The following is a 17,207-nucleotide window of genomic DNA, read 5'->3' on the forward strand; positions in this document are numbered from 1 at the left end:
GTATGCTGATGATACTCAGCTCTATTTCTCTGTAACATCTGAATCGGGAGAGGCTGTGCAAGCCTTGGACCGCTGCCTGGACTTGGTGGTGGGCTGGATGAGGGCCAATAAACTGAATCTGAATCTTAGCAAGATGGAGACGCTGTGGGTTGGTGGTTCCCGAGTTCGGATAATTGGTCAGTTGCCTGCTTTGGATGGGATTGTACTGCCTTTGAAAGAGCAGGTCCATAGCCTGGGGGTGCTCCTGGATCCATATTTGTCGCTAGAGGCCCAGGTGACCTCAGTGGATAGGAGTGCCTTTTACCAGCTTTGGCTGGTGAGACAGCTGCGGCTGTTTCTGGACCGGGATAGCCTGACCACTGTTGTCCACGCACTGGTAACCTCTAGGCTGGATTACTGTAATGCGCTCTATGTGGGGCTGCCCTTGAGGTTGGCCCGGAAGCTGCAGCTGGTGCAAAATGTGGCGGCAAGACTGCTCATTGAAGCAGGGTATCACCAACATGTCACCATGCTGCTGAAAGAATTGCACTGGCTGCCCATTTGCTACCGGGCCAAGTTCAAGTTTCTAGTTTTGGTGTACAAAGCCCTATACAGCTCGGGACCAGGATACCTGAAAGACCGTCTTACCTCTTATATGCCCAGTCGATCACTGCACTCTGCAGGTGAGGGCCTCCTGCAGATACCTTCTTATCAGGAGGTTCGTTCTGCACAACATAGGAAACGGACCTTTAGTGTGGCAGCACCTACCTTGTGGAAATCCCTCCCTTTGAATATTAGGCAGGCACCATCTCTGCTATCTTTTTGGCGCCTTCGGAAGACTTTCCTCTTTCAACAAGCCTTTTAAGTTGAGACCTATCCCAGTCTGCATCTGTGTCAGAACTGTTTAATATGTTTTTAATGTTTTAACCCTTTTTATGGTTGTTTTTTAAAATGTGTTTTTATGATGTTTTAAAGTGTTTTAGTGCTTTGTTTGCCACCCTGGGCTCCTGCTGGGTGGAAGGGCGGGATACAAATTAATTAATTAAATAAAAAATAATAATCTATTGCATGATGTTTCTTGTAACACGTCTTTATCAAGCAAAAATCCCAATCTTGGAGTGCAGAAAATTAGTAGTCCCAGGGCATCATAAGTTGGAGCATGACAAAAGGTACGAGCATCTGTGCTGTTGTCAACTGTACAGGGAATCACTTGGCTTGAATCACAGGATGTGGTGTTCTTAATTGGGAACAAATAGGGAGGGTTCCTCCCTATTAACCTTGGAGTACTACCCATTATCAATGAGATGTGACACATCAGCGTTGGATCTGTGTCTCGACCCTCCTGGCACATCCATGGATTCCCCATCACAGCGAGCCCTGAATGTGAACCGTCTGGTATGCTGGTGACCCATTCAGCTTTTCCTCATACTATTCCTCCTATCAATACTAGCCATATGATGAACATCGTCTGTGCATAATAAACTGACCAGGATAGATTAAAAACACCCTACCCCTGCCCTAAAACTGTATTTTTCAGCTTCCATCATTTGCATAGCTACTTCCTTAGCACTGCAAATGAGTGCCACCATTTCCAGGACTTCAAAACCCGCACACTTATGCAACATCTGTAAATGGTGTATTCTCTTTAAGCTAGTGCTTCATGCCTTTGTGACCTCTGTCACATGTCAATCAACTGCATGCCCGGCCTAGAGTAAAAATGCATTTCTTTGTACTTGCAAATACACATGCAGCAAAGCCTTCTGGGTTCATTCTTTACCCCAGTTTTTATCTGCTCTCGTGCACCCTCACCTTCCAAAATTTTAGGATTTTACACTAATGTTTCCAATTAAACTAACTTAAAATTTAGACTGCCTTAAAAGGCAAAGGGTAACCCATTCATAAACCTGACCCCATTTTACTCCAATTGGGTATCCTCCAAGGCTTCTACTTTGGAATCCAGAAAGCACTTGCTGCTATTACCAGAACCCTCTAGAGGTAACTCAGATTGCCGTTTGTATTTCTCTCTTCCAGAGGTCCTTCAGGATCCTCCCTTTTTTGGTAAACAATAGATAAACAAACAAAATATATACATACATTTAACATACATTCTAATAGCTTGAGACCTCCATGGCTCCTGACCATACACAGAGTTCTTACATGAAAAGTAGCTTAGGCAGGTTCTCAAGGGAGGGCAAATCTATATACAAATTTATTCCTCCTCATTTACATAACCAATTAAAACATCAACGTCTACTGGATTACGAATAACCCAGCTAGCATTTTAAAGGGTTTTCTGCAACAATACTGGGAAGATTGCACCCCCTTCATAGTGGAGACTTAACCATCCTGTGCGGAACTCCCAAACAGAGCCATCCTGGAAAGTAACTCGCCTTGCTGAAGTTCTGTTCCAATTGAACTTTACATCGACTCTTGGGATCCTTTACACCCACCCCTAAGTAGCTTTCCCAGTCAATATAGGGTGTCTTATTCTTTTCCCTGGATATCTACTGTCTTCATATGGGTGATAATAAAACACCCTAGGGTTTAATTCTTGAAGGAAAAGGGAAACTATAATTCTTACTTCACTGTGATTCAACACCTTCTCCTTTAATGAACCTAGGGGAATAACTCCTCCCATTGGGGGTCTGGATCCCTCCATTCTGTAATGCAAACATAGGGTACTACTTAATTTATCTCTGCTTTGACTGGCACATAGTTGGAGGAATTCCCTTCCATTCCTTCAACTGAGTACAATGAAAGTATTTCCTCCAAGGTTTTCCCTGCTTACCTCCTGCTATTTCTACCTGGTAAACAGCTGGGCTAACTCTGTCTATGATTAGTACAGGTCCTTCCCACTTATGAGCCAATGCATGCTCCTTCAGAGAAAATTTCCTGTACATCACTGGCTGTCCTATTTCCCACACATGAGGATTGCGTACCCAGCCAAGCCTTTTGTCCATAGCCTGTTGTACTTGTTTCAAATTAATTGCTGCTTGCTTGTGGAGTTGTGCCAATTCCTCCAGCAAAGACTGAACCCATGCATCTGAGACCACCTTCGTTTCCCAGGAGCTAGGTAATTCTGTACCCAACCACCAGGATTCTGGCATTATCACCCTGTACAAAAGGGACGGGCTCCACTTGAACCAGAATGGAACCAGACTGCTGGCACTTAAAATTAAAAAGGTGGCAGAGCAGCTTTTAAACTGACTGAGGGGGGAAACCCGACAGGAGCTGAGAAAGGTCCGGTTCGGAATAAACCTCCCCCCTGGGATAAAAACCAAAGAAATGATGAAATTTTAAAAGGGGTAGGCCTAGAAGTAGGCATTGTGAGAGCAGGGGCACAGGATATAAATTCAGAAGAGCAAAATTACCACAGGCCTAACCACAAGTGCCAAAGACACTTGAAGAGAGACACTGCTTACAAGTGCCTGTACGCTAATGCTAGGAGCCTGCGAACCAAGATGGGAGAACTGGAGTGCTTGGTCTTAGAGGAGAGCATTGATATAGTGAGCATAATGGAGACCTGGTGGAATGGAGAAAACCAGTGGGATACGGTTATCCCTGGATATAAACTATATCGGAAGGACAGGGAAGGACGTATTGGTGGCGGAGTCGCTCTATACGTGAAAGAAGGCATTGAATCCAGCAAGCTCGAAACCCCAAAAGAGGCAGACTCCTCCACAGAATCGTTGTGGGTGGTGATACCATGCCCCAGGAGGGACTTAATACTGGGAACGATCTATCGTCCCCCTGATCAAACTGCTCAGGGAGACCTTGAGATGAGATATGAAATTGAGGAAGCATCCAAACTAGGAAATGTGGTAGTAATGGGTGACTTCAACTACCCGGACATAGACTGGCCGCATATGTGTTCCAGTCATGACAAAGAAGCAAAGTTTCTAGATATTCTAAATGACTATTCCCTAGACCAGTGGGTCATGGAACCGACCAGAGGGACGGCAACCCTGGACTTAATCCTCAGTGGGGACCGGGACCTGGTGCAAGATGTAAGTGTTGTTGAACCGATTGGGAGCAGTGACCACAGTGCTATTAAATTAAACATACATGTAAATGGCCAATTGCCAAGAAAATCCAACACGGTCACATTTGACTTCAAAAGAGAAAACATCACAAAAATGAGGGGATTGGTAAAAAGAAAGCTGAAAAACAAAGTCCAGAGGGTCACATCACTCGAAAATGCTTGGAAGTTGTTTAAAAACACTATATTAGAAGCTCAACTGGAGTGCATACCGCAGATCAGAAAAGGTACCGCCAGGGCCACGAAGATGCCAGCATGGTTAATGAGCAAAGTCAAGGAAGCTCTTAGAGGCAAAAAGTCTTCCTTCAGAAAATGAAAGTCTTGTCCAAATGAAGAAAATAAAAAAGAACACAAACTCTGGCAAAAGAAATGCAAGAAGACAATAAGGGATGCTAAAAAAGAATTTGAGGAGCACATTGCTAAGAACATAAAAACCAACAACAAAAAATTCTATAAATACATTCAAAGCAGGAGACCATCTAGGGAGACAATTGGACCCTTGGATGATAAGGGAGTCAAAGGTGTACTAAAGAATGATAAGGAGATTGCAGAGAAGCTAAATGAATTCTTTGCATCTGTCTTCACAGTGGAAGATATAGGGCAGATCCCTGAACCTGAACTAACATTTGCAGGAAGGGATTCTGAGGAACTGAGACAAATAGTGGTAACGAGAGAGGAAGTTCTAAGCTTAATGGACAATATAAAAACTGACAAATCACCGGGCCCGGATGGCATCCACCCGAGAGTTCTCAAAGAACTCAAATGTGAAATTGCTGATCTGCTACTAAAATATGTAACTTGTCCCTTGGGTCATCCTCCGTGCCTGAGGACTGGAAAGTGGCAAATGTAACGCCAATCTTCAAAAAGGGATCCAGAGGGGATCCCGGAAATTACAGGCCAGTTAGCTTAACTTCTGTCCCTGGAAAACTGGTAGAAAGTATTATTAAAGCTAGATTAACTAAGCACATAGAAGAACAAGCCTTGCTGAAGCAGAGCCAGCATGGCTTCTGCAAGGGAAAGTCCTGTCTCAGTAACCTATTAGAATTCTTTGAGAGTGTCAACAAGCATATAGATAGAGGTGATCCAGTGGACATAGTGTACTTAGACTTTCAAAAAGCGTTTGACAAGGTACCTCACCAAAGGCTTCTGAGGAAGCTTAGCAGTCATGGAATAAGAGGAGAGGTCCTCTTGTGGATAAGAAATTGGTTAAGAAGCAGAAAGCAGAGAGTAGGAATAAACGGACAGTTCTCCCAATGGAGGGCTGTAGAAAGTGGAGTCCCTCAAGGATCGGTATTGGGACCTGTACTTTTCAACTTGTTCATTAATGACCCAGAATTAGGAGTGAGCAGTGAAGTGGCCAAGTTTGCTGATGACACTAAATTGTTCAGGGTTGTTAAAACAAAAAGGGATTGCGAAGAGCTCCAAAAAGACCTCTCCAAACTGAGTGAATGGGCAGAAAAATGGCAAATGCAATTCAATATAAACAAGTGTAAAATTATGCATATTGGAGCAAAAAATCTTAATTTCACATATACGCTCATGGGGTCTGAACTGGCGGTGACCGACCAGGAGAGAGACCTCGGGGTTGTAGTGGACAGCACGATGAAAATGTCGACCCAGTGTGCGGCAGCTGTGAAAAAGGCAAATTCCATGCTAGCGATAATTAGGAAAGGTATTGAAAATAAAACAGCCGATATCATAATGCCATTGTATAAATCTATGGTGCGGCCGCATTTGGAATACTGTGTACAGTTCTGGTCGCCTCATCTCAAAAAGGATATTCTAGAGTTAGAAAAGGTTCAGAAGAGGGCAACCAGAATGATCAAGGGGATGGAGCGACTCCCTTACGAGGAAAGGTTGCAGCATTTGGGGCTTTTTAGTTTAGAGAAAAGGCGGGTCAGAGGAGACATGATAGAAGTGTATAAAATTATGCATGGCATTGAGAAAGTGGATAGAGAAAAGTTCTTCTCCCTCTCTCATAATACTAGAACTCGTGGACATTCAAAGAAGCTGAATGTTGGAAGATTCAGGACAGACAAAAGGAAGTACTTCTTTACTCAGCGCATAGTTAAACTATGGAATTTGCTCCCACAAGATGCAGTAATGGCCACCAGCTTGGATGGCTTTAAAAGAAGATTAGACAAATTCATGGAGGACAGGGCTATCAATGGCTACTAGCCATGACGGCTGTGCTCTGCCACCCTAGTCAGAGGCAGCATGCTTCTGAAAACCAGTTGCTGGAAGCCTCAGGAGGGGAGAGTGTTCTTGCACTCGGGTCCTGCTTGCGGGCTTCCCCCAGGCACCTGGTTGGCCACTGTGAGAACAGGATGCTGGACTAGATGGGCCACTGGCCTGATCCAGCAGGCTCTTCTTATGTTCTTATGTTCTTATGTCTACCAGTCATAATTTGAAAAGGAGAGTAACCATGTACAGCTTTTGAGCTTCGCATCACCATCAGAATAAGGGGGAGTTTCTCATCCCAGTCTTTTTCAGTTTTATTAATTTGTTTATGCATTGCTTCCTTTAAAACACTAATACTTCTTTCTATCAAACCTGAAGACATAGGATGTCGGGCAATATGAAACTGCTGCTTAATACCAAGTGCTCTACAAACTTTCTGCATTACTTCTCCCACAAAATGTGAACCCATATCCAAGTCTATGATCTTTGGCAAACCCATCTGCTAAAAACATTGTTAAAAAGCAGTTTAGCAGTAGTAGCAGCTGTGTTATTTCTACAAGGAATTGCTTCTACATACTTGCTAAAGGAATCTACTATCACGAGGCAATACTTATTCCCACGCGATGTAGTCGGAAGGGGTCCTATAAAATCTATTTGGAAGCACCCCCAGGGTCCTTCCAGCCGCTGGTGCTGTATGCCTTAACTCCTGTTTGATCTGCATTATCCATAGCACAGGGTAAGCAATTGTCAATCCACTGATCAACATCTGCTTGCATGCCTGGCCACCATCCAGTTTCTTTAACCCTAGTTAAAGTATCCATTTTCCCTTTATGTCCCTGTTCATGTATAAACTGAATGAGGTCCCCCCAAACAGAGTTTGGGACTATCCAGTGCCTGACATGCTCCAAGGCAACTTTTCTAAGTGGTGCTAAGCTACTAAGGTGTCCAGTCACCCATTCTTGTGCTTTGGGGCTATTTAGATTTTTAAAAGGGCTTTTACAGAAATACCCCGCTATACGGACCTTCACTTTACAGACACTTGTGAGTACGGACATATTTACAGTAGCACCATTCCCGTTTACGTACACTTGCTTCGCAAGAACGGACATTTAACAGCATGACGCCACTGCCTGATCAGTTTCCAACTACAAACTTGCGTACAGTACGTACTGTTAAAATAAGGCCTACTGTGTTTATTTTAGTTATAAATGCGTTATTTACATCAGTTATGCCCGTATATGACGATTGCAGTGCAGTACATGCATCAATAAGTGAAAAAAGGTAGTGCTTCACTTTAAGTACATTTTCGGTTTACGTACTCGCTCTGGTCCCATTGCATACCCTCTGGTACCCATTAATGCAGGGTATTCCTGTACTCCTGTACTAGATATGACTATGTATTCCTGGCTGGGAAGCTGTTTGAAGTGTACACACAGGACAAAGCCCCTTAGATCATGAGCTTCTGGTGGAGAAGATGGAGAATCCAGCTATTGCTGGACTACAGTTCCCATCATCCCTGACCATTGGCCATGCTGACTGAGGCCCATGCAAGCTGGAGACCAACTTTATCTAGAGGGACACTGGTTCCAAACCACTGACCTACATGATCATAGGAATAATTTCTACACTTACTATGCAATTCGCTCTTTCTTTTTCCTCCCAATCCTTCTGCAGTACACTTTTTCAAGAGATAATCTAGGGGTGGGGAACCTTTGGCCTTCCAGCTGTTGTTGGACTGCAACTGCCATCACCCTGAATTATTTGTCATGCTAGTGGGGTTGATGGGGGATGTAGTTCAGCAACATCCGGAAGGCCAGCGGTTCTCCACTATTGAGCTAATCCAACAAAAGGTAGCTTGCTATATTGTTTGTTGCTGATAAGATAAGGAAAAATCTGCTTTGTATATGTGGAATATATGCTCCTGTTTTGAATGCACTATGCCTTTATGTCCTCTCAGTGCCATTACCCAAAATGATGGAGCTGCAATGTATTAGTTAAGAGGATGAGAAATATTAGCAATAGAATAACCCAGAAACTATGGATCTGAGTTTTTGTTTTTCTTAAATCAGCTTCCACTTAAGCAAAATCAAAATCACAAATTACTAGCAGCATTAAGAGGGCAGGGGATGAAATACATTTTCTAGTGATAGCATCATAAGACAAAAATCCCCTGCTCTTTTCTAAATCTATGCACTGAAATATGTAGACGTGTTCAATGCAGCACAGCTGATATTCACAGGCCGGGTCTTCACATATCATTTCTGGAAACTGCCCTTTTCCCTAGCTGATATGTGTGTGTGTGGGGGGGGGGAAGGAAGACCAGTACAGGATATGCAGCCTGTGGGGTCTACTTTACTACTACTGGGTGAGTGTCTTGTATGAAAAGTAGCTGCCTTGCTTTGCCAACTTTGAGGTGCACAGTATGCTAGCATGCCTAGTATGAATTGGTTTATGAACAGTTTGTAGCTTTCGCACAACTATGCACTTTTGGTACATGCTTTTGTGAACCAATGTAACCCTAACGCATTTCCAAATTAGAAATGGGTTTGGTCGCTGTTATAAATGGCAAGAATTGTAGATTCAGTGCTGATGGCAACTTATTTCCTTTCGGGAGTTCTTTAGAAGAAATGTGCCCATTGCAGACAAAGTAAGAGGTGCAGATTTCCAAATACTCAGCTAACAGAAGAAACAATTTATGAGCCATTTTAAAGGGAGAAAAAGTATGAATGAAGAATATGGGTTTTTTAAAAAACCAAACTATATCAAGTGCAGTTTTGTCCACATCCTTTATCTGATCCTTACATATGGGAATTAGAATTTTCCTCAAACAAAATGGTACAGAAACTTGTTAGTGTCACAATACATTAAATGAAAAAAAGAAATAAATAGCAGCAGGAACTGAAATGGCTAACAAAATCCATTGAAAGACCAACAGCACATTCCTAGGCCTGTCTATTTAGAAATAAGTCCCACAGAGTTCAATAGTGTTTACTCCCAGGTATGTGTATAGAGGACTGCAGCTAAATATATTTTTCCCAGAATCCAGAGTTCCAACTCCAGAAGTGCTCTGTCTTAAGAAATTAACATCCATGGAGTGTTGTATCACAAATGCTAAATAGTAACATGATATGGGAATGATATGTTTTGGGGCAATTACTAGGAGAAACTTTATAAATGCTTTTACGTGTTGTGAAAGTTTGATTTCCAGAAAGCAATCAAGTGTCCTTGTGTTGATAATCGGATGTCAAGTCTGAGTGAATTTACCCAGAGACTAACTATAAAGTTTGTAACAGGAATACTCTTATTAGATAACAGTGCAAAATTCAGGAAGACTATTACAATTTTTTTAGGATTGAGTTGATCTGTTTTATTTAGCAATTACTATTTTTACTTAACAATTTGCATTCTATTGAAAAATAATTTTATTTAGGGTATTTGCATTTAGTGTTTAATTTCTGTAAACCATGTTGAACAAATGTTTTGGGTAGCTAGAAGATAAGAATTTGTGCATTTAAAAGACGGAAAACATTTCTGGCCATGTTGTATAGGGTCTCAAATAATCACTGTTTATATTATCTAAAAGAAAGGGAGAGTTGTGTCTAATGACAATTTTAGTAATGACCATTTTCATTGTTTTGAGCCACTTTGATTGAAAGACTGCAAAGGTCTGGAGCAATACAAAAGGGGAGGGGCAGGGAGAGCAAAGCAGAGGGGGCAGTTTCAAGATTGCTGGGTAGAAGAACAGGCATCTGTCCTTTTAGGTGTCGACTCAAAACTGCACAAAGGAAATGCAACCATTAATTCCTCTCTTGCTATTTCTTTAAATGTCCAGAAGTCCACAGCCTGCGTTTGACTCTGCCACAACTTAGCCTAACAACAACATACCTGTTGCTTATGAATGCCACCGTATATCCTGTTGATTATCAGATTCCAGAGCTTGGTATCTCAATCCTGTAATCCTAGGTAGCTGTTTTGACAGCCAGTTGGGTTGTTGCCGTCCCCCCGCACCTCTAAGTGTACCTGCTGTAGTTTGTTCAAAAACTTCCAATGGTTTCTTCTGCTTTTAAAAGACAAACACTACTGACAGGCAGTTTAGAATTTTAGTGTTCCGTTATTGCTGTGATGCCTCTGACCCCTTTATAGTTAAAGAGAAAAGCTGACAGGCGTATATTATTGACATACCCTAACGTTACAGAAACATGTCTGTGCCGTACACTGTTGTATTTGAACACTGATTTAGTTTACACGTTCTTTATAATCTATGTGTAGCATGGAGATGATCTTGTAAATGGTGGATCATCATTAGTCCATTTTTGAAGGCCTCAAGCACTTACAGTTTGTACAGGGTCAGGAGGTGACCACATTGAGTAGACCCTTTCCTTTTTCCTTTGGATACACCGTGAGCAGAATGGAAATTCTTAACATATAGTGCCTCAGTAAAAAAAAGAAAAAGCAGCAGCCCTGATGGAACTCTTACTGCCTTTATAAACTTTTACAGCAGGGATGGAAAACTTTTACCAGCCTAAGGGCCACGTATTCTAATAGGCATCCTCCCAAGGCCTACATGCCAGTAGGTCCTTGAACGAGTGGTTGCGGGCCAGCTCCACTCTTGGATGAGACCGATTATCTGGATCCATTTCAGTCGGGTTTCAGGCCTGGTTTTGGCACAGAAACAGCCTTGGTCGCCCTGTATGATGACCTTTGTCGGGAGAGAGATGGGGAGGGGAGTGTGACTCTGTTGATTCTTCTTGATCTGTCAGCAGCTTTCAATACCATCAACCATGGTATCTTTCTGGGAAGACTGGTTGAGTTGGGAGTGGGAGGGACTGCATGGCGGTGGTTCCGCTCCTAGTTGGCAGGTCGGCTCCAGAAGGTGGTGCTTGGGGAACATTGCTCAGCACCGTGAATTCTCCAGTATGGGGTTCCACAGGGGTCAGTTCTGTCCCCCATGCTGTTCAACATCTACATGAAACCGTTGGGTGCCATCATCCAGAGCTTTGGAGTGCATTGCCAGCAGTATGCTGATGACACGCAGCTCTATTTCTCCTTTTCATCTTCTTCAGGTGAGGCTGTCAATGTGCTGAACCGGTGCCTGGCTGCGACAGTGGACTAGATGAGGGCTAATAAACTGAGGCTCAATCCAGACAAGACTGACATGCTGCTAGTGGGTGGATCTTCTGACCAGATGGTGGATGTCCAACCTGTCCTGGATGGGGTCGCACTCCCCCTGAAGGAGCAGGTTCGTAGCTTGGGGTTCTCCTAGAATCATCTCTGTCACTTGAGGCTCAGGTAGCCTCGGTTGCACGGAGTGCCTTCTACCAACTTTGGTTGGTGGCCCAGCTGTGCCCCTACCTGGACAGGGATAACCTCGCTTCAGTTGTCTATGCTCTGGTAACCTCCAAGTTAGATTACTGCAATGCACTCTACGTGGGTCTGCCTTTGAAGAGTTTGGAAACTGCAGCTTGTGCAAAATGCACTGGCCAGATTGGTAACAGGGACCAGATGGTCCGAACATATAAAACTGATTCTGGCCCGCTTGCATTGGCTGCCTGTATGTTTCCGAGCTCGATTCAAGGTGCTGGTTTTAACCTATAAAGCCTTACATGGCTTGGGACTACAATACCTGATGGAACGCCTCTCCCAATACGAACCCACCCGTACACTACGCTCAACATCCAAGGCCCTCCTCCAGGTGCCTACTCAGAGGGAAGCTGGGAGTCTGGCAACAAGGGAGAGGGCCTTCTCAGGGGTGGCCCGCAAATTATGGAATGATCTCGACAAGGTGCACCTGGCGCCAACACTGTTATCTTTTTGGCACCAGGTCAAGACTTTCCTCTTCTCCCAGGCATTTTAGCATGTGTTTTTAAATTGTTTTAAATTTTTAAATTTGTATATTTGTTTTAATGTTTTTAGTTACTGTAAACTGCCCAGAAAGCTTTGGCTATGGGGCGGTATATAAATACAATAAATAAATATATTCGACAGTTGTCATGTCAGCATTCTTATCAGAATTCAAAGCAGCTACTGTAATGTGCCAGTCACTGAATATTGCTTTTCAAGGCCACTATTTCTGAACTCCTGTTTAAGTGTATATGCAAGGGACAATACACCAAAAAAATTTCAGGCTGCTTCACCTACTTACCTTATTTCCTTGGATGTTATTTGTTTGGGTTTTGAAGTTAAATTACAATTAATGGTGTTTCATTGCAAATAATTCTATTCAATTTAAATGGGTGGTTTTAAAGTTACCATTCTTGGCAAAATTGTCTAATAAGCATATCTGCTTAGGCAAGTATATATCAGTATAAATGCTCATTGTTAAAATAATTTTAATTATAAATATGGGAAAAACTCATCTTCAGCTTTAAACACATCACTACATTTGCCTTATGAGAACAAGATTTACAGTCAGAAGTTGCACATAAAGGGTTTATTTTAAATGTTTTAAGGATAGAGTTACATCATAATTATAAAAATTACTTACAGAATTAAGTAACAGATTTAAAGTGTTTATACTTCTAAATGCAGAGAACAGGGAACTGTCTACATTGTTAAAAAATAAAAACTGAAACCAAGCTCTAGAGATGAAGTCATTTACCTAATTTTAAAATGTGAACACGAAGACCTCTGAACTATACACATACCAAGAACCATCCAAATTGCACTAATGATGTAAAATACAAAAAAGCACAGCATTTCCAAGGAACCACAAATTGTTGAAGCTTTTTTTTTTTTTTTGGTTCTCTGAAATGGTTGCAATTAATGTATCTGTGGAGAAGCCTTTATTTTTAAAATGTACCAATTTAAGAAGGCTAAACCCTTATCCAGTGAAAAAGGCTTTTTCCATTATTGTTTAGAGAGGGGTATCTTAATATGATTCTACTTCAACTTAATTTAGGATTTGGCACAAAAAAGCATAGTGAATTAAACTGATTTAATTTCATTTTGAGCAGAGTAAATGGTCCCTTCAAACGCTGCATGACACATACAACTGGAAAGTTACCTCCTGTTGGCACTATGTTTGCCTCACCAGTGCATTTAATCCTACTAACCACCATTAAAAACATCACAATAAGCAAATCCACAAAACACAAAATTAAAAAAAAACTAAAAACCTAAACATTTTTAAACATGCAACTTTAAAGTTTGTTACACTGAACATTCTACGGCCTAAGCATGCAAAAAAGGGATGGTCTGCATTTAAGTTTGTCTTTTAAAATTTTACAGGGCAGCCTGACATCACGCAAAACACACAATATACAATACTTCAGCAGGTAAATGGAGAGAAAGGCCAGTAACCTTTATACACAGATCCATAGCTTGTGCCACCACAAGCCCCATGATAACTTGGAAAGTCATGTTGAACCTCTAGAATAAGGAACCAACATTTAGTTACCAGGGTAACAAGCACTGCATGCAGATCTGAAACATGAGCCTAAAATAAAGCCCAAAGCAGATGGGCAGGGAGTAGAATTAGTCTCAAGCCTCAAAAAAAGGTGGTTTAAGCTATTAAAAAAGCAGACAATGTGGACACTTAAAAAACCATATAATTTATACAGAATATAGATTACTCTAATCTGGCAGAATGTGGTGTATTAAGAGACTTGCAGAAAACCTCCAATTGCAACCTCTTAGAATGCGACATTTTCGGTCTTCTTAATCCTCAGCAAATATCTTGAGAAATACCTTGGATTCATTGTTAATGTAGCCCACAATTCAAAGTACCATGTTTTATGTATCTTGTGTATGTTGAATACACTCACTCATTCTTGTGCCACAAACATCAACTTGGGCTCATGGAGCCAGGCTCAGCTTTGAGATTTACATGCAGGACTCTTAAAAGAGTCAATTGAAAACATACAGATCTGCAGGATGAACAAAACACACAAAAAAACTGGGTTGCAAATCTGCTCACTTGTTCAAGAACACAGGAACATGTATGACTCAGGTACTTAGGGCTTAAGGACTGCATTTGAGAAGCTCTTCATAGAAAAGACAACAGACTGCCTTTGGTTGCCCATGATGAAATACTGGACACAATGCAACAGTAGCAATGGACAGGAAATTTTAAGATACTGTATATGTTATTTTTATTACCATTAAAGAGCATTAAGGAGGCACAAGCCTTAAGGCTACAATATGAAATTAGGCAAAAATAAAAAAGGGTTTAAACCACATGGAATTGAATATGTATACCCACAACAGAGGTAATTTGGACCTCAGAAAGCTGATCAGCAACACTTTTTACCTTAGTTGTATCATTTACATGGGCAAAGCAGTTCTTTAGTGACTGCAATGCCCTGCTTCAGCTTTGTTGCTATTCAGTATTTTCCCACCAATTACTTTAAAAAGGTGCCACACCAACTTACCACCTTACCAAAGGAAAAGAAAAGAGAGACAAAAAAAAGCAAATTTCGTGACTGTGGGCTGCTTATTTACATCCTCAATCTGCTGCAGATGGTTGAACTATGGAGACTGCCTAGCTTGTGTTAGATAGTACACCATTAGCATGCAGAACCCTAGTGTCCTTTAAATGAAGTTCACGTTAAAACAGGATACCTCAAGCAAATATAACGTACAGCACAAAAGGCGACAATAGGTTTGAATTGTATAATGTCTTGTATGGATGCACCCCAAGAAGAAAGACCAGAAAGAAGAAAAAAAGGTACATGCCTTCTTGAACAAAACACAATGAGAAGGAATGCAGCAGATCAAAGTAGAAGGCAACAAATGATTTTCCTTCTCCGCAACACAAGCCTTTAATGTACGAGGACTCTTCTTTTGTGAGGTTTGTCTTTACATGTAACAGATTTAAGTCCACACAAGAATCTAGGCTGCTATTTTTGATAATGAGACACCCAGTAGTTGCTGCGTTTTTTTTATCATTAACATGACATACTAGACTGCTATGGCACCAAGAACCAGGGTTCTGCTAAAAGTGAACAAAAATCCTTACGACATTGATAACTGAAGGAATCCTTGTTTAAAATGTTTTGACCATGTCCTACAGTTTCAAATAAGGGCTCTTACTCTGCATTTTCTCAACTGCATTACATGTATGTCATGTTCTATTTTCCTGCAACTAAAATGTACAAACTCCTCATCTAATAGTAGCTCAACAGCTAACCTGAACACAGTACACTGATGTTAATTGGGTTAGGCACTCCTTAACACTGCTTTAAACATTTTATAGTCATTTCTGCCCAAACCCTGAAAACAAGGACTGCCAGACAAGAAAACATAATGTTACATACATGAAAGTAATATAATATCAAGCCAGACTTGCGTGTGGCAGTTGAACAGTTATGTGAGACAGTGAGGGAAAGTTATAATTGGGGAAAAATCAGATTAATGATTACATTGCTAGATCCACTTTACACAGCTTGGATTTGCAGCTGCTGTTTTACTTCATACACATACCCCCCCCCAAGACTTCCTTCAAGAAAAGGAGTTCCCTTACACAAAACGTATCATGTTCACATAAAAGTCTATTTGTATAGTTCACAATGGAATAGTTTTCCTGGCAGAGATTGTGGGCTCGCAGGGACATATAAGCTTTCAAATAAACTGGAAAGCATTAAGTCTTATGTCTACAAATTTTACATTGAAGTTCCACAAGTTTGGCAAAAGTTTGCATGGTGGTGTCTAGGATGTCTTCACCAAATCATAGACATAAATATGGAAATCATCATCAAACTTGATGAAATAGACTGAGGGTTTGGCTTCAACTTGATGAATGACCATGCCAGTCCTTTTTGAGCCATCTTCTTTGGCATATTCCACTTGCTTCCCCACTAGGCTGTCCACAACTTCGCCAGGTTCCCGTTCTGCTGGAGGTGAATCATCTGAGAACACAAAGTTTGAGTTAAGATACAACAGAATTTCATAGAACAGATTCTCACAGATGCTTCAAGAAGTTGAAAGCAATAGTGTTCCTCTTTTCCAATTTGTCTTTGGTTCATAGAACCATCTCAAATATCGATTATGGTAAGAACAGACTGAATCAACACAACCTCATTCCTGAAGGTTTATCAGCTGTTGGCTATATTACTGATTTGACTACATATGCTACTCAGACGAACAAATTAAACAATTGCTGCACATTCAACCCAAGTTAAAAATCAGTCAAGGTTGGAATTGGAAACACATGCATAAGTTTCTTTGCATTTTAATTTGTATTGGCTATACAAAATGTTCTAAATATCAGACTCCACTGAGGTTTTTTTTTTTAAATAACAACATTGTATCCTATAGTTTGTGCTGTCCTGTATTAACAATACCACATATGGTCCTGCCTCAAAATCTTGATTAAACATATTCTTAGACTCCAAGTAGTCATTTGCTGCACTAACAAACTTGATTAGGAAAAAAAGTTAGCATGCAAGCCTCCTAACCTCAAGTTAGCATGACAGTACTTCTTTGGGCCTTATGCTTTACAAAAAAAGAAAGTCCCTTTTAAAAGCCATTAAAGGGGAAGGACGCCTTTTTCATCATCTCACTCAACTTGGAGAATCACACTGGATATGAAGCACCACAAAATGCTCCCAAGAAGCATGCTGAGACATTAATAGATCCCTTACTTGAAAGCACTGAGGGTCAAACCCAGCACCTCATGATCAAATCCTGAACATATAAGAAATCACACCAGGTGAGTGAAGTCACATTGATCTGTTTTGCATGTGATGCTAAGTCAGACCATGGCTTATCACAAACATTCATGTTCCTGGACTGCAGATCCTGGCTGCAGCACTCCTCCTCCAGCTATGCTGTGCTACCTGGGGCTAAGGCAGGTTTAGTGTTACATCAAGACCTGAGCTTATCGTTTGTCTCACTGTAAACAAACCACAAGCGGTAAACCAAGAAAACACTTTGGTTACCACTTGTTATTGTCTGGAGTGAGACAAACCATGAGTCTAGGTTTGGATGCAACACTACGCCAAACCATGGGAACTATGGAAGGAAGCCTGCATCTGTGATCTTCAGTCCAGGAACCTGCACACTTGCTCAT

The 17,207-nt window shown here is 41.4% G+C and overlaps 1 protein-coding gene across 7 annotated transcripts in view; it reads right to left on the minus strand.

Moving 5' to 3' along the window:
• Positions 1 to 12,511: 12,511 nt before the first annotated feature.
• SPIN1 (spindlin 1) overlaps positions 12,512 to 17,207 on the minus strand; it is a 64,574-nt gene continuing 59,878 nt past the window's right edge. For all 7 annotated transcript variants that reach the window (XM_061626130.1, XM_061626165.1, XM_061626154.1 and 4 more), the window contains one exon: positions 12,512 to 16,044. In XM_061626130.1, the coding sequence (XP_061482114.1) occupies positions 15,845 to 16,044 (200 nt within the window). In that variant the 3' untranslated portion in view covers positions 12,512 to 15,844. The remainder of the gene's footprint in view (positions 16,045 to 17,207) is intronic.

The sequence above is a fragment of the Rhineura floridana genome, chromosome 1 (genome assembly GCF_030035675.1).
Source record: "Rhineura floridana isolate rRhiFlo1 chromosome 1, rRhiFlo1.hap2, whole genome shotgun sequence".
NCBI lineage: Eukaryota > Metazoa > Chordata > Lepidosauria > Squamata > Rhineuridae > Rhineura > Rhineura floridana.